Here is a 23,200-nt window from a genome sequence, read left to right as displayed (position 1 = left end):
AAATGATTATTTAATTTTAAAAAATGGATGGTTCCTAGGTTTTAGCTATCAAAAATCCACAAAATGATGTACAATGAGCTTGTATGCCAAACAGCTAACTTAAGAAGTATGTTTGTTTGATGTGTCTTTCAGGAAAATCAAGACGTGGATAAAATGCCTAAACTGACCGTAATCAAACCAAAAGCAAGCAGACTCACTGCCACCGAGAGGACTCTGACTCACGGGATTCCTCCGCAAGGCTTTGAGACTGTGAATCTCTAAGGGATCCCTCCGCAAGGCTGTGAGACAGTGAATCTTTAAGGGATCCCTCCGCAGGGCTTTGAGACTGTGAATCTGTAAGGGATCCCTCCGCAGGGCTTTGAGACTGTGTGAATCTTTAAGGAATCCGACAGCCTTACCTTTCTCTCACAGAACATCTGGGGGGTTGAAAGGCCTACCCGACAGCAGCCCAGCACCTAAGCAATTCCAAATCTGCAAAAACAGTAATTCAGCATCAGATTGCACTGTATCAAAACGAGGGCTGAAATGGATAGAAATGGCCAGTCCTCAAGGTCAAAGAGTGGAACCCAGAAGAGACAGACATCAGCATAGTCGCGCGAACACGGGTGTGACATAAGCACGGAAGGAAGGTGGCCAGGGACTTGTTTAGAATGAACGAGGCTGGCTCCACATAGAGGTAGGTAATCCCTGAGACCTCTAACTAGGATTTTCATTAAAATGAAAAACAACTTTTCACAAAAAGCAGTTTTTAGTGTTGCCATAACAGATAATCCACAAGTTGGGTACCTTGATAGGCAAACTCTTTCTCATAGTTTGGAGGGTAGAAGTCAGAGTTCAGTGCACTTGCATGAGGGAGGCTCTCTACTGGCTCTAAGGGAAGGTCTTTGCTTATTTTCAAGCCCTGCCCTACATTCCTCAGCATCTCTCTCTCTCCCCATCTGCTTCCGTGCTTCTGTGCCAAATCTGATCAGTCAAGGTCTCCACAGTCAGAAGGGCAACCAAGTTTGCTGGTCAGGACAAGACAGGTGAGAGACGCTGGTGATGGAACCCACCCGTGTGGGTGCGGTATAAACAACAACAACACAAGCAAACATTGGAGGTGGAGATTGAAAGAAAAGAAAATGGAGGAGATTAAGAACCTCAGTCTCAGGGGAAACAAACCACAGAACTCTCAAAATGTAGGTTTCAAACATGAGAGACTCCGACAAGCGGTAGAAACAGCAAAGAGTCTATCTGCCTGGAAGCCAGACAAAAGAATTTGGACAGTAGGAGGCTGGAGGCAGTACAAAACAGCAACATCAAATTGCTTTGATGCTAATCCGAGTAATTGAGGCAGGGGTTCCAATTCTTTGGATTCTAGCCTAGAACATGGAAGAGACCGGCGGAGAACTTCCTGGCCAAGAACTCCTTTTCATCCTAAACTTGCAGGTTCATGTTTATTTGCAGCCACCTCGCTCAGGGTCTGGCATTACCTTTCACGTCCTCAGTCATGCCGGTGGGGCCCGGCAATCCCTAGGGAGTATCTGGGGAACAATGACACCTACTGTTTGCCACAGTAGCTGCAATACACTTGCCATGTGGGACGCAACAGGTGTAGATTTGTAGGCATTATTTCTTTCCTTTGCAAGAGAGAGACGAAAGGCCCTGTGCTGAGCTAGCTTAGGTTGGAGAAGCACTGAAATCAGAGAAGACGGAGTTCTGAACACAGAAGCTATTTAATCTAGAATGAGGATCTAGGAGTGTGTGTCTATTTATGACAACCCTACCTCTGTACTGAAAGGCTTGAAGGCAAATGAAATGCACAATAGACCAATGTGTGCTGCAGCCAAGACTGGTCAAAGTGAATCTCAAATGACAGAAGCGGACGTGCTACAAGGTGGAAAAATGGAGCCAGAGGAGGAGTGAATGTTCTATCTGGTTCCCTGCACCCCAGACTCTTTCTCTGGCAAGGCGAGGTCCTGGGACTCCCACTGGTGCAAACCAGCCTCTCCACTGCTCTCTCTCCAGCCACGACCCCAGGTGCAGACTCTGCCTGATTGCCCTCGGCAATTCATCTTGTTTGATGCCTGCATTCCCATACTGGATCCCGCTCCGGTCTCCCTATCCTGAGTTCTTCATGGATCTCCCATTTCTCCCGTGAGCCTAGAAGCCCTGCTTTGCTCTAGGCCTCTCTTGGCTCTGACATCTTCTTGTCAATCTTTCCACCCTTAGACTTGCAGCCACTGTGCTTTGCCATTTTATTCATACTGGACCTTCCAGAACCAAGAGCCAGACTGACCAGTTATCCTATCCTCATCGACTCTGGATTCCATTGCTTCTGCCTGGCTGCTTGGGGGTGGAGTGGGGGGCGGGGTCCAGCTCTGGCACCTATCATCTTTGGATCAGTCTCCTTCCCCCTCCTGGGAAAAATTTGACCAGTCCCTATTGCCGTGAGCACAATATATAGAATTCATTACTCAATATTCCTGTTCAGGAAACAGACCACTTGGAAACTACTAATCAATTTTTCAAAGCCACTCTTTACTTCATATGAGGTATCTCCTCTGAATTTAAATTTTCCTTATCTGGGAAGAATGTCTGCACGCAACTTCTGCTTTCTCTGAAATTTTGAACTCTATTATACATTTGGCTAGTGTGTGCAGTATGTAAGGAGCCCTGATGGTGTAGTGGTTATCCATTGGACTCTAATCGCAAAGCCAGCAGTTCAAAACCATCAGTCGCTCCACAGGAGAAAGATGAGGCTTTCTGTCTACTCCCATGACCAGTTACAGTCTGGAAAATTCACAGGGCATTTCTACCCTGTCCTCTAGGGTTGGTGCTACGAGTCCACATGGACCAGACGGCAGTGAGTAGGTGAGAGAGTACAGTATGTACACTTCTTCTCTCCTCCGCCCCCCAACCCACCGCTCTTCGTTTTCTGATTTTAACATTGAACCGGTCATACATTCTAGTAAGAGTTCAGTAAATATGTTATTACTTTTCTCTCATCTTTCTATCTGCAAACCCAGAATTTATTTTTAAAGATTACATTAATTAATCAAGTCTTACAGTGCAGGTAATTACAAAACTTGCTACACTGAAACACAAACCTATACATTTATTCTTCTCCACTCAGCTTTTCAGATAATCATCAGAATAAAAATTAATTACTATCTAAAACAGATTAAAGCAGCAGTTCTCAACCTGTGGGTCACGACGCCTTTGGGAGTCAATTGACCCTTTCACAGGGGTCACCCGATTCATAACAGTAGCACAATTGTAGTTATGAAGTTGCAACAAAAATAATTTTATGGTTGGGGGGGTCACCACAACATGAGGAACTGTATTAAAGAGTCGCAGCATTAGGAAAGTTGAGAACCACTGGACTAAAGGGACCCAGAACAATAAAAATATTAGAGACAGAGGAATTGTTCCCATTAGTTGGTATGATCCAGTGCTCCCATCTCTGGTCAAACTTATTTTTCACTCGTACCTAATAATTTGTTTGATACTACTATTTGCACTTAGATGATGGATGCCAGCGTCACTATGTATTCAGCAACAACATCCTCATGTGTTCACTGTAATTGCATGGCTAAGGTCGTCTATGAACCAGAATATGCTGATTCACTTGGCTGAAACCCAGGGTGAATAACATGAACAAAAGTGTTGTCTCAAATGGAAACCTCAAATGTTCCCTCTTTAGCCACACAAGAATTATTCAATGCGCGTCAAGTCACTAAGGGGCAGAACATACTGCAAAGCAGTTCCCTGTTTAAGTCTGAAGTCCTAAGAGACACCTTCAAAGGACTAGTGTTTGAAAATAAAGTCTGCAGCTGACTCTGGACCATCGCAACAAAGCAGATTCAACAATTCAGTAAACAGATTAGGTACTACATTTTATACCCTGCCATTTCTTTGCTTTAAAGTAGTAGATTGTAAAGTTGGGGAAATGCTAATACAAAACACCTCAGCATTGTTTGCCTTAATTTACACGGTTATATCATTTTGAAATTTATTGTCTGCACTTCTGAAGTGGTTAGGTATTATGGAAAGACATGCAATAAGAAAAACTTAATGCCAGGTTACATCTAAATCAGATGTATTATTCTTTGAAAAACCATACCAGTGCATAACCTTTAAGTCAGTGGAGAAGTAAGACATTGAGAAATATGATCTCACCTAATAGCTATCTGAATTCTATAAACTTCACTGCTTTAACACCTGCCACTTTAATTTTATAGGTATTAGATAAAAACAATATTCAACTCTACAAACTTGCTAACTATTTAGTTCCATAGTCTTATTACCCAATAGAAATGATCTAACCAAACCCAAGCCTTCCTCAGTGACTGAGTAGCCTCCCTCCTTCCCTCATGGGTATAGAGGGTCTTAGTTTAGGCTGGAGCCTAATCATTGATAATGAAATTTCAAATGGCTACCCTGACCTTTGTGAAGAATAATTTTTCTAAACTCCCTTCTAAAAAGCAACCCCCAAACCCTTACTTCTTAGTCTTTTCAATGATGTTATTTTTTGAAGCCTTTTTAAACTAAAGAGGGGAAATAGAACATGAACAATACGCTGCGAGGCTCTAGTAAGTTTAATCTAGCCACAGTATAAAATATCCTACGGAAAAGATTCAAATAAACAAACAAAACTCCAAGAATCCTTACCCCTCCCCCATTGCCCTGTAATGGACCAACAAAAATCAAATAAATACCTCAAATAGAAAGGAGACATAGGTCTTTCATCGTCCTGTGAACTAAAAGGAAAATGAATTTCAAATTAATGTACATTTCCGTTACTAACAAAACTGGTAAACTTTACTAAAGCTTTTCTCTACCTGTCACCAATGCTGCTCTGACACCTTACAGCTCACGTCCCCAGGAGTCAGGGGATAACACCCACTCTAGTGGCCGTGCTCACCTCAAGCCCAATTACCGTCTTCAAGGGAGACCAGCGAGAGAAGGTGCTTTCAAGCTGAGGCCCGCGGCAGAATAACTCTGTCATCTCACTTTGAGAAAAAGCTTTATATGACCTTCTCTGACAGCAAGCCCAGTCCAACTCAGCGTCTCTTGCACATTGAGCCTTAGGTGATTGCGACTCAGTTATCGCAATAAAACGAATTGCAGTCATTAACATGATGATGAAAGGAAGTAACAGCCAACAAGTATCCCAGTTAAGTGAGAACTACTTAAGGAGACCCAACACTCTGTCTTGGGTAGTTACTCTGAACCCTGATCCACACCCACTGCCTTTGCGTCCATTCGGACTGGTGGCAAAGCAGGCCTGCCTCCATGAATTATTAGCCAGGCTGGATAGCAGGGAGGAAATGAGGAGAGTATAAAAACAGCTCCTCAAGCAACAGAGCAGCAATACGAAATATCAGATAGAGTTATGTAATATGTAAAAATGTAAAATAGATACTAAAATATCCCCCTTTTCTGTAACATATTTTTTATCCTGAAAAATGAACTCAAAGTATAGAATTATTATCAGCTACTTAATTTCTACAGAAGTGGTCTTTGAACTTATTTGATTATACACTCTTATAAAATGTGCCTATAAACAGCCACTCCCCTCAAATATACTCATGTGACTTATAAAGTACTATCTATATTGACTGTATGCATGATTGAGCAGATGAAATAGCAATGTAAAACTACTAGATAAATTAAACAGAAACTCAAAAACTTACTGCCGTCGAGTTTATTTTGACTCATAGCGACCTTACGGCAGGTCTCTGTGGGTTTCTGAGGATATAAATCTTTATAAGAGTGGAAACTTCCTCTTGCTCCAACAGTACAGCTGGTGGGTTCGAACTGCTGATCTGTTGGTTAGTAGCCCAAAGCCCAACACATCACACCACTGTGCCATATTCTTGAGTCTCCACAACCTAGAGGACTTTGTATACCACCTGAAGTACTCTTTTTCCACCATTTGGGGAAGCATCTATTTAATTTCAGCTTTTTCTTTCTTATGTGTGTGTGTGTATTATGAGGGGGTACCCAAAAAACCTGGAATTTTTGTCTAAGCTATATATACACATTTTTTAAAACAAAACAACCTTATCACCTTCAAAATACTCTCCATTACACTTAGATACATTTGTCAAATCTGCAATTGCATTCTTGGAAACATTTTTCAGACTCATCTGTGTGGATGGCTGACAGCACCTCCATTGTTTTTTTTCTTCACCTCTTCTACTTTGTCAAATCACTGTCCTTTCATGTCCGTCTTTGTTCAAAAAAACAAAAAGAAGTCGCATGGAATGAGGTCAGGTGAGTAAGGTGCGTGGGGAAAGAGAGGCATGTTGTTGTTTTCTTTGCCCAAAACTGGTGCACTGAGATGGCTGCAATGAACAAGTGCACTGTCGTGGTTGCAAAACCAGTCCCTTGTCTGCCACAAATCAGGCCTTTTTTGTCACACACTGTTACGGGATCTTTTCAGAACCTCTAAATAGAAAGCCTAATTCACAGTCTGACCTGGTGGAACAATCTCCAAATGCACTATCCTCCTCACATCAAAAAACAAAACAAATGAGCATCATTTTTTTTGGGGGGTACCCCCTCATATATGGGTATATATTGCTTATGCTATAGTCTCGATTATTGATGAAAAAGTTTACTTTAATAGGTTAACCTACATTGCCAATCAATTAAATAGTGTTACCAAAAAAATCAAAACGAAGACAAACAGAAAATTCAAAGAAAACCAGGCATTAGAAAGGTTTTCCATTGTATAACACACCCAAACTAAACCCCTTACCATTGAATCATTACAACTCAGTAACCTTACAGCACATGCAACACAATTTTCTTTCTTTTTAAAAAAAATCATTTTATTAAGGGCTCATACAACTCTTATCACAATCCATACACACATCAGTTGTGTAAAGCGCATTTGTACATTCATTGCCCTCATCATTCTCAAAACATTTGCTCTCCACTTAAGCCCCCAGCATTAGGTCCTCATTTCCCCCCCCTCCCCGCTCCCCCCTCCCTCATAAGCCCTTGATAATTTATAAATGGGTATTTTGTCATATCTTGCCCTGTCCGACGTCTCCCTTCACCCACTTTTCAACAACACAATTTTCTATTGTCTCAGGAATTTGGTTTCTAATGCCCATGTTGCTAAAAAATTTAATGTCATATTTCTACCCATGTGAGAGTAAATAATGGATTTGCTTTTCAAAACTCTAAAGTGGATGAGCTGAGGGCAAAGTGCATGAGTTTGGAGAGTTAGAGGGGACAACACCTGGGGCTTGTCCTGGGCTCCTGGGAAGGCACCACCTGGAGCAGCTCTTTCACAGGTGGTGACAATTTTAAGCCAACCTGCTACAAGTTGTTTGCTCACTTGGTTTCAAAATATTCTGAGAAAACACATAACAAAATGGATTGTAAAAATGTGTACTTGAGTGTTTTCCTAATGAAGGAGTCAGTACCAAAAGAGGATGATGACCACTATGCCCCAAAAGTTGCGACTGAAAATCGGGGAAAAGACCAAGAAGAAGGGACACACTTGAGTTGAGGTACTGCCACAGAGTGCTGCATCTCCTGCAGCCTGCCCCAGCCAGCACACGTGTCCTGGAGGGTGCCCCTCTGAAGTGAGGGAGACAGAGTGGGCCTCCATTTCTTTGGCCATGGCATCAGGAGGGACCAGCCCCTAACAAAGATGTCATGGGTCGTGCAGGGTCACCGAGAAAAAGGAATGGGTACCTGATGACAACAATGGACTCCAGTGTAGTCGTGATGTTGAGAAGGGGACAGAACGGGGGCATGTTTCGCTCGGTTAATGCATGAGGCCTGCCCTGAGTCAGAGCTGACTTATGGAATCTACCGACAAGAACAACAACACTGGGAAAATTGCCTCCATGCGCTGTAAAGTAAGCAATGTACTAAATCTTTTCTTTGCCCAGAACAGAGATTCAACATTAACATAGAATTAACTTGTTAAATTAGAACACTGAATAGAGAAGGCTTAAGGTCATTCAATTAGCAATAGAGTTAATTTTCTTAGGATTTAGACACACTTTCGGGTGACAGTTCCAGGGCACAATGTTCTATCACATTGGGCTTGGCTAATGCTTCCCCTCCCTATCCCATACCTTTCTGAGTAGAACAGCGAGAAATATTCATCCTTCCTTCCTTCCACCCTCCTATATTTACTTCACAATAGGCAAACTTAGTACCCAGTACTCTACATGAAGTATCTCCTTTAGACCTTACAAACCCCCGCAAGGTGCTTTCTCTCCCCGGCCCCACCAATTCTGTTTTTTTTCCCCCCAGTGTGTATACATAATTTATCCGGCACACATACCTAGCTAGTAATGTTCAAATTAGTATATAAACCAAGGGGCCAAGGGGTGCTGTGGATTGGTCTGCTTCCATCAAGAATAACAGTTTTGGAAACCGTGTGTCAGTAGACTCTGCCATATATGACCCTACAGTACAGAGTAGAAGAATATGGAATATTGAAAGTTCTATGGACTGCCAAAGGGACAAGCCCAGCGGTCTTGGAAGATGCACCGCCAAATGCTCCTTTGAGGCAAGGATGTGAAACTTCTTTTATTACATTCTTTGGACATGTCAGGAGAGGCCAGTCCCTGGAGAAGGACATCCTGTCTGGTAACGTCGAGGGAGAGCAAGACGAAGGAGGCTCTCGAGGCGATGAACTGACGCAGGGGCTGCAACAATGGGCCCCGACAGAGGAACAGCTGTGAGGATGGCCGGGACTGGCTGTGGTTGGTTCTGTTGCACATAATGTCACTATGGGTCAGAACCAACTATATGGCCCCTAATAAAATCAACACCAGTGACACAGTGTAGAGTAGAATTGCTCCCGACGGTTTCCTGAACTCTGAAGCTTTACAGAAGCATACTGCTCCATCATTCTCCTGGAGCAGCTGGTGAGTTTGAACTGCTCACCTTTAGGTTAGAGCCCCCCCTACTTAATCCACGCACCACCACTGCTCATATTGTTTTGTATGGGCAATCTATTGTTGTTGCTTGTTTCTTCCCTTTAATTGAAAGCTATCAAAATAGCGTGGAGTAAATATGCCAGTGAAGAATAATTAATGAGATGGCCACTCAGCCCTCAACGGTCTTCAACAAGACCTGTGGACTTTCATATGCTCCATGCCAGCCTTGTGATCAGAGCAACTGGACACCTACCTCAGTCAAAGTCCATTCCTAATGCATTCTGCTTGATAGCACCTTTAATGTTGACTCATTTATTAACGTGCACTGGCAGTAGTCAAGAAAGTCTCTTGATAGAAGCACAAGGTTTGAATCATGAACAGACATTTTTTTAGGCTGTATTTATACAAAATACATTTGTCAATGAGGGGAAAACGCAGAGATTCTTAATTTGCCAATGTCCCTGACTTTTGACTAGTATTAAATATTCTAAGCTCCACAATTTAAATAAACAAAATCAGACAGATTCAACATTAAGAGTTGCTAATCAGGAGCAATAGGGGAGCAATCCATGCATAGCACCCTAGAATAGTAATCAGGGTAAATAAATTAAAGATGGCAGTTAATTAATTAGCAAATGTAATAGGACCTTTGTCTGGGATTTTCATAATGCAATTTTGACAAAGTTGTAAATTCCACAACAGCTAAGGTGCATGGTTTTAAACTGACTTTTTAGGAAAGATAGTCCAAGGCAGTTTTTCAAAATGGAATTAAGAAATGTTCCCACAAAATGTATACATTAGAATGTCAGACATTCTAAAATGTTGACACCATATCCACTTATTTCCCCCAGTTACCATCCAGTTGATGCTCTTTGTAACCCCTTGTGTGGCGGAGTAGAACTGTGCTACCTGCATCGTCTTTCATGACTGATTTTCAAAAGGAGTTAGATTTCCAGGTGTTTCTTTCAAGGTACCTCAGGCTAGACTTGAACTTCCAGTCTTTTCTTTGAGTGAATGCATGAACCACTGACATCATTCATTGGTACTTCCTGCAGGCCCCCAACTTTCCGTTTATAGAGGCGCTTCTCGCTTGCTCCTGATTTTGTGTCTGTCTCAAACATGTCCAATGACACTCAATGTCTAAATCCCAAATCAGCAAAACATTTAGGTTTATTTTTAATTTATAAAAGTGAGAGCACTTGTGTCATAAAAATGGAGCCAATGGCAACCCAAACAACCTGAACTTTTCCTCCTCGGTTACTATTCTCAACTTCAATTTTAATGATCTTCTATCTGCTGACTGATAATACCTGTACTGAAGCAGCAGCCCTTTAACATTGTTTTTGTTTTCTGGTTGTTGTGTGTCTGTCTTTTTAGATTCAGTTTTACCTTCAGAGGTTGGGCAGTCAGCTCCCTTAGGTCAGGCGATCAGGTCTTAGTCAAGGGGGGTTAAATTCTCTCCAAACAACTGCCTTGGAGAAGCACATTTGTCAAACAGACTTCAAAACCGCCCAGCTCCAAGAAGAGAGGTCTGAGAAGGCCAATACATAGACACCAGGGCTGGTTTACTCTTTTTCGGAGGATCCAATCTTGCTGATTTTTCATATGGCTCAACACCAGTAAGGGCACACGGACAAATTACCTTAGATTTATATTTCTCATGGACTGCAATGCTTTTCTGAACTGAAGCACAGAATGCAAGGCTTTCCAATTTAATTATACTGCAAGTGAATTAAAAGCGTGAAAAGCAACCAAATTCTATCGCAAGGCCTTTAGAAGTGAGCTCTTTAGAATGGACCTCCAGTTCCTGGATCCCAACCAACATGCATTCAATTCCCTTCTCAAAAGTCCTGATAAATGGGCCAATGAATTCAACTTTCTAATTGGTTATAGTGTCTGTCTCCCTCCCAAATTAACATAATTTGCACACTTAGCCACACACTTTAAATACCTTTTCAAGGGATCTGCACGAGAAGAAATAGTACTTAGTTCTCCTGGACCCCTGAAAAGTATAGAAAAACAAGTACATGCTAAGGATTAGGTCCCATTCATTGGTAGGAACTTATTTTACAAGAAAGAGAAAAACAGATAAATGAGAGGAGAAAATGAAAAGTATTCAATAAACATTTCTTCTGGAACTCATGCTGCTACAGAGTGTACGAGGGGAGGCCGGCAGCTGACACGTTTGCTTGGGGAGTGATGCGGTAAGTGAATGTAGCCCATTTTCCCTTCCTTTCTCAGCAAAATACCTAGTGTGCGCATCGGAGCACCTTCAACCTCTCAGTCACTAACGAAGCTGTAGTCCACCGCCGGAGGAACATGGCAATGCGGGTTCTCCAAGCCAGGTTTGGGCTGGCCCCACTCTGTCACATTGAAAAAACAAAAGCTCCCCACTTCTTTTGGAAAACAAACACAAAATTTTAATCGGGTCTTAGCTAAGTAAACGTTGTAGCTGTAATTTTTTAGTGTGAGTGTGCGCTAATTTTGTAGTTTCTCCATGACTCTCTACTGTGAGACTCAAGAGCTTTGTTTACAGTTGTGGTATTTGTATTTTGTGATGAAGAATGCAAGCACACCAATATACAAACCAGCCAGCCAAAATCAGTGCAAACAGAATCTTCTGGCCAATGGCTACTAAGTGCAAACAGTGGTTCTGGGAGTGGAAGGTTGGTCTCTATGCTGTAGTTGAGGGGCTGTCGAGGAAGTGCTGACTCAGCGAACCTACGCACAAAGGAAGGAAACACTACCCGGTCCAGCACCATCCTCATCATGGACTATTCTTCAGCCTGAGCCCATTGTTACAGCTACTGTGTCCATGCGTCCTCCTTGAGGGCCCTCTACTTTACTAAGCACCAGGTCCTTCTTCAAGGACTGACTTGTCTTTCCTCATCACTTGTCCAAAGGACATGAGACCAAGTCTTGCCATCCTTGCTTCTGAGGAGTGTACTTCTTCCCAGGCAGATCTGTTTGTTCTTTTGGAAGTCCATAGTATTCATAAGACTTACATGTATTCATAAGTATACATAAGATTCATAAGTCCATAGTATTCATAAGATTCATAAGTATTCATACAGATTCCTGTTGGTGAGAGCCCGAGTTCATTCCGACTCATTGTAACCCCATGTGATAGACTAAAACTGCCTCATAGGATTTACTTGGCTATTATCTTGGCATAATGGGATATGCACCGAGTTGCCCATCACAGGGTCAGTGGTTTGAATCTACTAGCCAATCCTTGGAAAAAAGACGAGGCGTCTTATTCCTAAAAGAGTGACAGTCTCGGAAATGTACAGGGGCAGTCCTATTCTGCCCTATAGAGTTGCTTTGAGTTGGAATCAACTTGATGACAGTGATCTTATTGGAAGGCGATTGGCCAGTGTCTGTCCAGCAGAGCTGCTGGGTGGCCTTAAACCTCCAACCATTCCGTTAGCAACTGAGCATTTAACCAATGCTCCAGCACGAAGAGTTATTATTTTGGGGGCTATCCAAGTCAGGAAAAGGTTCAGACAAATGAAAAGATTTCCAAAAAATTTAAATGCACCTTTTCAACAAGGTATGGAAAGTGTTTCTACTATTTCTGAACAGCGAATGGAAATATAAAATCGGAAATGCATTTATATTGTAATTCATGAATAAAAATTTTGCCTAATAAAAATGCCCCTGTCTTATAAAAAGTTGTACTCTAAATGATTCCTATTTTATAAGAATACAAAAACTAAAACATGGGACCATGGTTTCTAGGCATTTACTCAGAAGCCCATTTAGCCATTCATTCAACTCACCTATATCCTCAATAAACAATCCAGATATAACACCATATATTGACCTCAATATACAAGCTAGATACAATATTTGTTAAAATGTTGAGCATAATTCACACTTGGAACATATTTGACACTATGAGAGTATATAACATGAGCAGCAATCTCACAGAATGATTCTTACTTAGGGATTTTCATTCGGTTATATAAAATATTGGCCACACTGACAGTTGAAAGAGGCTGTTCTAAAACACTTGGCTAAAAACATCCCCCTTGCCTGATGTCTAACCCACACTCAATGAGAGTCTTGGCTCCCCTAGCACACAGAGACATTTTCTTACATGGTCCTGCTGCCTTACCTAACTCTGAGCTTTGCTGCATCCGGGGACAGAGAAACGCTGAAAGAAGAAGCAGGTTCATATCTGCCCAGCATTGGGCATGAAGAGAGCATACTTTTGGAAGGCTGTGAGGGAGTTGGTAGAATAGCCCCAAATCTTCTAAACATATACATTAGCTGGTAGTACCAAAGGATGGAACCCAGAAAGAAACAGAGCAACAGGGCAAGAGGGAGTCCCTGTCCTTCCTTCATGACTCCTCCATACCTTCTGGCTGTGGCAGTCTTTATCACTTCACTCTACCTTATCAAGGGGCAGGATGACTGCTTGGAGAATAGAGTGCACATTTGGGCATTTATCAGAGCTGAAATAGCCACAGAACACTTGCCCAAGCAGGGTCGAGGCTAAGCGTCTATGTGCCTAAGAACCAGAGAGAGAGAGATGTGTATGCTGGCATGGTTGAAAAGCACTGTGGACCAAAACCCAAACAAAACAGTACCCTTTCTAGTTTCTGTTTCTGACTCGTTGTCATCTGTTAACATCCCTAATAAGCTCCTGTCATGCTGAATATGTGAGTTCTATGTGGACATTTCAACAGATGACCGAGGTCAGCAAAGAAGTCGAGTGTGGTGGGAGGGATGCTTGGTCCCAGGTGGGGTCGAGAAGGTTAGAAGGTAGAGGGGAGTCTGCCCTCTGTGGGAATCCTCCCTGGGCTGATGCAGAGCTGAATTCTTCCTTTCCCTCCAGCAGCTGGAAGATGTGGAAGAAGTCAGACTTGGGGTCTCCTCACCATCCATCTAGTTCCAATGCTGAATGCCCTTCTGATTAACAACATACCATCTCTAAGAACCCAATGGGGATGGAGGGCTGAAGGTATGTGCACATGGGAGGGTAAGAAGCATAGCACTCTTAAAAAGGAGGCTTGGGGTCCCTCTATCTCTCTGTGTCTTGCCACATAGTTAGAATGCCTAAAGTGAACTATAAAGTACCTGCTAACTGACACAGCCAGGAGGCTTCCAAAGAAGCCTGGGCTAGAGACATGGGAATCGCATTCATTTTACCATGTGTTTCCAACTCCAGGAAACACAGAATCGAGGCCAGCTTTTGGTGGCCCCATGAGTATGAGAATAGAAGTAGGCTTCACGGGGTTCCAATGGCTGATATTTGGAAGTAGATTACCTGCCCTTCCTTCGGTGAGGTCTCCTGTGGGATGGGAACCCTGTGGATAGTAGCCCAACCCGTTAACTCTTTGCATCATCATTAGTATTAGAGAGCCAATTGCTTTCCTGAGACGTTTATTATTTACCTCAATGTTTGGTCAATCACCAATTTGTATTGATTTTATTCCAGAAGAAAATTTAAATTTCCTTGGAACTGATCTTTGCATTCTATTTCCACAGCATCAGGGGGATCTACTTGTTTCTCTGCTCCAATTCTTCTTTAGTCCTCCCGTTAGATAAGCCTTCCTAACTCAAAAACCTCTCCTGCCTCATTTCTTTGAGGGTAGCCATACTCAACCTGTGGGTGGTGACCCCCTTTGGTGGTGATGGGGGTAGAGGTGGTAGACCTCCAAGACCCACAAAGTCACCCCCACCAGCTAACATCACGGGCCTCCCCCAAGAGAATCAGTTCCAGCCATTACATGGGGGTGGGGTGGTGGTAGTGGTGGTGGTGAATGAAAACAGTTCACCAAACAGAGGAGACTAATTTTTAAATGGATAATTTTGTATGGCCTGAGAATTATGTGATAAACAAACAAATGGCCTTTGGAAGAAAAAGAGGTTTCCCACCCCTGGCATAGGGGGCACCACTGAGGGGGCGGCTAATAGTTTTGCTTGTGAGTAGTAATCCAGCCAGAAATTTCAAGCTCAAGCTGTTGCTTGTGTGTTGCTCCCTAAATCCCACAGTCCTTGCTGCCTCACCAAGGCAGTCTTGTTCTTTGGGAGGCAAATGCAAAGGTTTGGGTGAGAGGTGCCATCTTTAAAATTGGTTTTTGAACCATCTCTCCTCTGCTATTGAACATTAGTGTTGGGCCAAAAAAATTCCTCTCACAATACCCAAGCACTTAGATGACCTCCGCTGCAGCGTCCGATGCAAAGGTTGTATTGTCACCCTCCAAACACCACATCGCCACTTCAGCCAAGGGATCAGGGTGTCATTGCCCCCTTGAAGATCTGTTACTTAAAACAGACTTTCACGTAAGCAGTCAGGGAGGCCAGAACCATGTGATAAGCTTAAGGGAGTTCTGGAGGAATTGTAACATCTGTAATGTCATCAAAGATATTGCTGATTCTTGGGATCAAGTGAAGCAAATATGAAAGAGTGGGAAAAATTGTAACCCCCATGCAGCTGGCAGCATCGCCAAAGTCAGGCAAGCTGTGGTTGATCTTGGTAATCAACTGCAGTTGGCCATCAGTGAAAACGATGTAGAGTTATCTGACTCCAATGCTGAAGAACTGACCAATGAAGACCATATGGAACTAGAACAGCAGACAATAGTATTTGAGGAAGAAGACTGGGATCTAAGAATCCCAGAATTGGAACAGTTGATGCTCATTATCTCACAATCCCTGTCTCCCTGAAGCAGGGGCTGCAAAGCACAAAAAGCAAGAGGCTAACAGATTCGACAAAGTTTACTGACAATTACTGAGGCCCTCAGCTGCTACCAGGGCATTTCGAATGCGAAAAGGAGAGGCTTTGTACAAACTTCGCTTGCTGCCTACTTCAAGAAATGAACTCCAGTGGTGAAAGCTCTGCTGCCCACCGCCCCCAAGCAAAACTCAAACCTTGACCTTGCTCATTCATCACAAAGCTCATCCATCATCTTCAACTGTAGCCAGTTCTCCATCACCTTCTCCCGGGTGATCTAACTATTAATGCTATCATAATGTATTCTCTTGAATCCCCCTTCCAGTAGACATCAATAAGATATGTAAATCTTAACCTTAATCGTGATCCTTTCTGCTTTTTTTCTATCTAAACTGTTTCTATTAAATGGTTTTACGAAATTTTTCTTTAATCCCCCCTCTCGCCCCCACAACTGTAAACTTCCTGACACTGAGTTGCTTTTGACTCATCACAAGCCTATGTAGTTTCTAAGGCCTCTAACACACAAGCACCACTTGTCTGTTAGTTGGTCAGACTATGTTGGCTTGTATGTGACTGTGATGCTGAAGGCAGTGCCACTGGTCTTTCATATACCAGGAGGGTCGCCAAAAGTGAACAGGCTTCAGCAGAGCTTCCAGAATAACACAGACATGAAGAAAGAATCGGCTGTCCATTTCTGAAGAATTCGTTAGTAAAACCCTATGGACAGCCTGGGAACATTTCAGGTTCTGAAAAGCTCATGAACAGAAACAGAACATCGTCAGAGAGAGGGCCAGAAAATGAACCACTCAGGTTGGGAGGCACTCAAAATACGACGGAGGAAGAGCTGCCTTCTACAAGTGGAGCTGGCCATGATGACACAGATGGAGTAACGCCTTTGGGACCTTCATTTGCCGATGCAGCGTGACTCAAAAGAGAAGTCGCTGGAAACATTAATGATTAGAGCTTGTGAATCTGAGGAACTTAGAAGCTGTCAAACATTAATGGAATGCATCAAGACTGGCATTCTAGGCATTGTTGTTGGTATGCACCATTGATTCAGTTTTGACCCATAGCACCCTTATGTACAATAGAATGAAACACTTCCCAGGTCTGCACCATCCTCACAATTGTTCCTCTGCTTCAGCCCATTGTGGAGCCACCATCAGTCCGGTCTCCTTGAGGACCTGCCTCTTTTTCACTGACACCCTCCCCCCTTCCTACCAAACCTGATCTTCCCCAGGACTGGCCTCTCCTGACATGTCCAAAGTATGTAAGATAAACTCTCACCATTCTTGCCTCTAAAGAGCACTCCTGGGCTGCACTTCCTCCAGGACATATTAGTTTGTCCTTTAGCGTTCATTCCGTAGTACTTTCAATATTCTTCTCCAGCATTATAATTCAAGTGCATCAATTTTTCCTTAGTCTTCCTTATTTAATGTACAACTTTCACAGGCATATGAGGCAATGGAAAACACCATGGCTTGGGTCAGGCACACCTTAGTCCTGAAAGTAACCTTGTTGCTTTTCAATACTCTAAAGAGGTCTTGTCAAGTAGTGTAACCCAATGCAATATGTCTTTTGATCTCCTGACTGATTCTTTCATGAGCACTGGTTGTGGATTTATGCAAGACAACTTCAATCTTTTCTCCATTTATCATGATGCTGCCTAGTTGTCTAATGGTGAGGACTTGGGTCTTCTTTACATTAAGCTGTTATCCATACTGAAGGCTGCAGTCCTTGATCTTCATCGCTGCTTCAGGTCCTTCTCACTTTCAGCAAGCTGTGCTGTGTCTTCTACACATGGCAGCTTGTTAATAAGCCTTCCTCAAATTCTTGGTGTTAGTCAACTAAAATGGACTGATATTGGCCATTTTGAGTTAAAAAATCATACAGTTTTCTATGCTGGGAATAATACAATGGAGAGGATGGTATTGCACTTATCATAAAAAAGGACATTTCAAGATCTATATTGAAGTACAACAATGTCTGTGATAGGATAGTATCTATCTTCATCCAATCACTACAACTACATTTCAATCAATACAACTATTATTCAATATTACCGCCAACCATCAAAACTAGTGATGAACTCTAACAGTGTTTCTGTCTAAAATTGATCAAACATGCAACCAAAATGCATTGATAATTATTGGTGATTGGAATGAAAAAGTTGGAAACAAAGAGGAAGGCATGGTAGTTGGAAAATAGGGTCTTGTTGGTAGAAAGGAAGCTGGAGATCACATGATAGAATTTTGCCAGTCCTCATCACAAATACCTTTTACAACAACACAAAAAGTGACCATCCACGTGAGTTTCTCCAGGTGGAATACACCAAAATCCAATGGACTACATCTGTTGGAAGAGACAACAGAGAAGTTCAATAATGCAAATAATACCCAGCCAGGAGCCAACTGTGGAACACACCATCAATTGTTCAGATGTAAGTTCAGGATGAAGTTGAAGAAAATCAAAACAAGTCCTCTGAAGCCGAAATATGACCTTGAGTATATTTGACCTAAATTTCAAGAACATCTCAAGGACAGCTCTGATGTCATTTGAACACTAGTGACAGAAGACCTGATGAGCTGTGGGAGGACATCAAGACTGTCATTCAGGAAGACAGCAAAAGGTCATTAAAGAGACAGGAAAGAAAGAAAAGATCAACATGGATGTCAGAAGAAACTCTGAAACTTGCTCTTAATCCTGGAGTAGCTAAGGCAAATGGAAGAAATGAGGAAGTGATGAAGTCCACGATCAGAATAGAAAATATCAAATGGCAGCACAAGAAAACAAAGTAAAATGTTAAAAGAAATGTGCCAAGGCTTACAGTGAGAAAACCAAAAAGGAAGAACAATCTCAGCATACTTTAAGCTGAAAGAATGATAGAAAAATTCAAGTCTTGAGTTGTAATATTGAAAGATTCTATGGGCTAAATAGAGTGATACAAGAAGAATCAAAAGAAGCCAGAAAGAATACAGAGTCACTGTACCAAAAGGAACGAGTCCACATTCAAGCATGTTAATAGGCAGCATATGAGCAAGAATCAATGGTACTGGAGGAAGAAGTTTAAGCTGAACTGAAAGCATTAGCCAAAAACAAGGCTCTAGGAACTAATGAAATAGCGATTGAAATGCTTCAACAAGCTAATGAAGCACCGAAAGCACTCACTTGTCTATGTCAGGAAATTTGGAAAACAGCTATTTGACCAACTGCCTGGAAGAGATCCGTATTTGTGCCCATTCCAAGAATGTGATCCTACAGAATGCACAAATTATTGACATTACCAGAAAGTAAAATTTTGCTGAAGATTATCCAACAATGGTTGTGACAGTAAATTGACAGGAAGCCCCCAGAGGTTCAGGCCACATCTAGAAGAGGATATGGAACAAGGGCTATCACTGCTGATATCAGATGAATTTTGGCTGAAAATAGAGAATACCAGAACGGTGTTTACTTATGTTTCATTGACATTCAACTGTGTGGCTCACAACAAACTACAGACAGCCTGGAGAAGAATGGGAATTCCAGGACACTTGCTTGTGCTCATGTGGAACCTGTCCATGGATAAAGGGGTAGCTATAAGAACAGAACAAGGAGATTCTGAGTGGTTTAAAGTCAGGAAAGGTGAGCACGAGGGCTGCATCCTTCACCATCCTTACTCAATCTGTGTGCTGAGCAAATCCTGAGAGAAGCGGGATTGCATGAAGAAGAGTGTGGCTGCAGGACTGCAGGAAGACTTATTAACAGCCTGTGGTGTGCAGACGACACAAGCTTGGTGCGGAAAGCGAGGAGGACTTGGAGCACTTGCTGATGAAGATCAAGGATTGCAGCCTTCAGTATGGAATACAGTTTAATGTAAAAATTCAAAAAACAAAGCACTGGCATAGGCTCAATGTAAAGAAGACCGGAATTCTGACAATTGGAGAGATAGGTAACATCACGATAAGTGGAGAAAAGGTTGATGTTGTCAATGGTTACAGAAGCAGCAGTGAAGAGAACAAAGGACACGTTCCATTGGGTAAATCTGCTACCCACACCTCTTTAAAGAGTTGAAATGCAAAGAGGTTACTTTGAGGGCTCAAGTACAACGGACCCAATTCACCATATTTTAAATCGCTTATATCGGACAGTGGATAAGGAAAACCCAAGATGAAGAAATGGGTTCGAATCGTGGTGCTGGAGAATAAGATTGAACGTACCATGGGCAGACTGACAAAAGAGCAAGCACCTCTGACTTGGAAATACAGCCAACATGCTCCTTGGCGGCAAGGACGGTGAGAGCGCGTCTCACATACTTTAGACATGTTATCAGGAAAGACTAGTCCCTGGAGAAGGGAATTCTCTTTGGGACGTGAGAGGCCGTGAAAAGAGGAATGCCCTTGACTCAATGCACTGAGTCTGCAACACCTGTGAGCACGGCGCAGGAGCAGGCAATGTTCCCTCTGCTGCACACAGGGTCGCCGTGTCAGAGCTGACTCGATGGCACCTAACAGCAATGCGTCTATGGCATTTTACGGAAGCAGGCAGCTTCCTCTTCATCCCACATCCCACGTGGTGCTGGGGAGGTTAGTGTAAGGTGACCCTGTGGTTAGCAATCTAATGTTTACCGGGTTTCCTACAGTATCATTAGTAGGGATGGTCCAGTTGGTTCCAACTCATAGCGACCCTATGCACAGCGGAAGGAAACACCACCCGGTGTTTAGACGTACACAATGACACCGATAGAACAGTCTTTTAAAAATGTTTGCTGTGTTGCTATGGTTGTTATTATATACTGCATTACTATATTTAAAGCATTTTAGAACATTAAAACAGTTGTGTTTTATATACATAGAAACAAAAGTACTCTCCACATTAAGACAAATATGACAGAACACTAACTGACTAAAAATAAATAGGAATAATTTGTACCTGTTCCTACTTGCCTACAAATTTGACTTAAAGATAAATTTGGGGAAAGTTCTGGTCAGTGTCATCTGATCTGGGAAACCTTCTCCAACACCCTGCTTTTCCCTCCAAGTTCTAAGACACTATATTCATGGCTGTAAGTGAGTGCTCAGCACTTGGCACTGAAGCGCACGAGTTCAGACTCTTGCTTCATTTCTGAACTCTGTGTATATCTATGGACCATGAGTACCTTGTACATTGCCCAGCACAGTATAATCAGAAACCAAACTCACGGCCATTGAGTCGATTCCAAATCATTACAGGATCAGAGACCATCATCTTTCTTTTGCAGAGTTGCTTGTGGGTTTGAACCACTGACCTTGTGGTTAATAATCCAGTGCTTACCCAACAGCCCCAGTAGGGTTCCTAGAATACTGCTCCCAAACTCTCTCACTGCCATCGAATTAATGCTGACTTATAGAGACCATATAGGACTGGGTAGAACTGCTCTTGTGAGTTTCAGAGACTGTAACTCTTTACAGGAGTAGAAAGCCTCATCTTTCTCCCACGGAGCTGCTGGTGGTATCGAACTGCTGACCTTGCAGATTGCAGCAGAACATGTGTCCACTATGCTACCAGGGCTCTTCTAGAACAATGCAGGTACTCAGTATTTTATTCAGCTGCTAAATAGAATCAGCATTATTAGTATATTTGCTGAATATTACTGCCCTTGGTTGATGAAATATTTTTAAAATATGCACTGTTGTCATTTATAAGAGAAATAAGAGCCTAGACAAATAGATAAATGCACAACCCTGTTCATTGCAGCACGGTTCACAATAGCAAAAAGATGGAAACAGCCTAAGAGCCCAGCAGTGGAAGAATGGATACATCAAATGTGGTACATACATTCACACAATGGAACACCATGCAACAGTGAAGAATAGCTCGGAGCCTGTGAAATCCCTCATAGGCACAGATGAACCCGAGTACACCTCAGGCTGAATGGAATCAGCCAATGATGAGAGGACAGCTCTTGTATGAGATTCCCTATTATGAAAAGTCAAGAAAATGTTTTCATAAGGGAAAAAAATTAATTTTGCCAGTTTAGAAGCATTCTCAGATACCTGTGTACTAGTTATGTGTGTTCAAATATCTCATTCCCTTCTATTCAAAAATGTAATGGAATTACACAAGTACCAGGAGTTCTCCCCCAACGTCACTTTTCTCCCCGGGTACAAGGAGGGTGAGAGCTTGCTATTCTGCTGGTGACGCAAGCACTGTGCTCTCTGCGGTGTACGGGAAACCCAGGGAGGACATGTTGGTGTGGGCACAGCCTGGCCACACGCTCCGTCTGTTTGTTCTGCCTTGAGAGCGGGGAAGGAAATGACCTCATCTCACTGCAAACCCAACGCTGTTTAGAGCTGAAAGATATGTTTGCTTTAGTCACAAAACTCTTTCCAAGGTAGCTGGGAGCTTCCATCTGTCTGTGCGATTTGTGTTCACGAAAGTTAGTTTATTGCTACAGATATATAAGGACTCTTTTAATGAGTTAGTCATTGAAATATAAAACGAGGTACTCGTGCTTTTGTTAAGGCTGACACGAACTAATGAGAAAATATTCTCAACACGTTAGTGAGCAACTTAACACGGTTTCTACTTCTTAGTCCTTGAACAAAGTTAAAAGAATGCAGGGATACCTGGAGAAGGGAAGGAGATTAGAAATGATTTTTGCTACCCTTTCCCATAATTCCTTTCTCCACAACATTATTAATGAGTTACCAGAACAGGTTTTCTTCAATAGATATATGATTTCCCAAACTATCAACTCTGAATGTGGAATTCTAGAGGGCTGCAGGACCTGCAGAAAGCAAGGCAAATCATCCTGTTCCCCTCCCACCAACACAACTCCCTTCTGCTACAAAACTGTGCAAAGAAAGATGCGTCACAAGCTCATTGGCGACAGGTCGTCCTTTTACACCGGGGTATTCAAGGTGGTAGAGCCCCCAGGGCACAGTGGTTTCAGGTTGGGCGCTAGCTGCTAGGCCAGCAGCTTGAAACCCCCAGTTGCTCTTGAGGAGACGAACGGGACTTTCGGCTCCCATAGAGTGACAGTCCCAGAAACCCACAGAGGCAGTTCTCCCGGTCCTATTGGGTCGCTATGAGTTGGCTTAGACTTGAGGGCAGTGAGTGTCCTTGGATTTGAGGTGGGGAACCGCTGCGGAGTGTTGCAGGGCGTCGTGCACACCTAGGACCAGAACTTGGAGCATCTAAACACATACCCACGTGGTCATTCAGCAAACACTTTTTGAGTGCGCACTACTTATAAGAGCTGGGGATACACCGGCTGTTAGCCTGGCAAAGAAACAGAGGCCTGACATTGGATAATTATTATGAGAAAGAAATATACACCTAATATTTATTGGGAGCTCACTATGAAATCACCAGGTTTTGTGGCAGGGATTTCATCCACCTTATGCCGCCTGTTCCTCAAAGACATACTCGGAGGCGGGTCGGAAGGGGCTTCAGCATGCCCAGAGGAAAGGGCATTAGAAGAGAAGGGAATTTTTCCATGAACTTTGAAGCCCCCTTGGATTGTAACCCATAATTTTCAGATAAGCAAGGCGATATCTGAGGTTAAGGCCACAGAGGCAGGCAGGGCTGAGATTCATATCTAGGCTTGTCAGTGGTCCAGGCTAGGATGGGGTGGGGACAGGAAGCTAACATG

The 23,200-nt window shown here is 42.8% G+C and overlaps 1 protein-coding gene across 4 annotated transcripts in view; it reads right to left on the bottom strand.

Annotated features, from left to right (window-relative positions):
- The window catches only part of FAM13A (family with sequence similarity 13 member A), a 302,687-nt gene that overhangs the window by 83,133 nt on the left and 196,354 nt on the right, over positions 1-23,200 (bottom strand). For 3 of the 4 annotated variants that reach the window (XM_045284117.1, XM_045284114.1, XM_045284115.1), the window contains one exon: positions 4,701-4,742. The exons of the other annotated variant lie outside the window; for it this stretch is intronic. In XM_045284117.1, coding sequence (XP_045140052.1) covers positions 4,701-4,742 — 42 coding nt within the window. The remainder of the gene's footprint in view (positions 1-4,700; positions 4,743-23,200) is intronic. 4 annotated transcript variants of the gene reach the window in all.

Source organism: Echinops telfairi, unplaced genomic scaffold (genome assembly GCF_000313985.2).
Source record: "Echinops telfairi isolate 266 unplaced genomic scaffold, ASM31398v2 ScPeMD7_7468;HRSCAF=8506_0, whole genome shotgun sequence".
Classification (NCBI taxonomy): Eukaryota; Metazoa; Chordata; class Mammalia; order Afrosoricida; family Tenrecidae; genus Echinops; species Echinops telfairi.
This window is presented reverse-complemented; position numbering and strand designations above follow the sequence as displayed.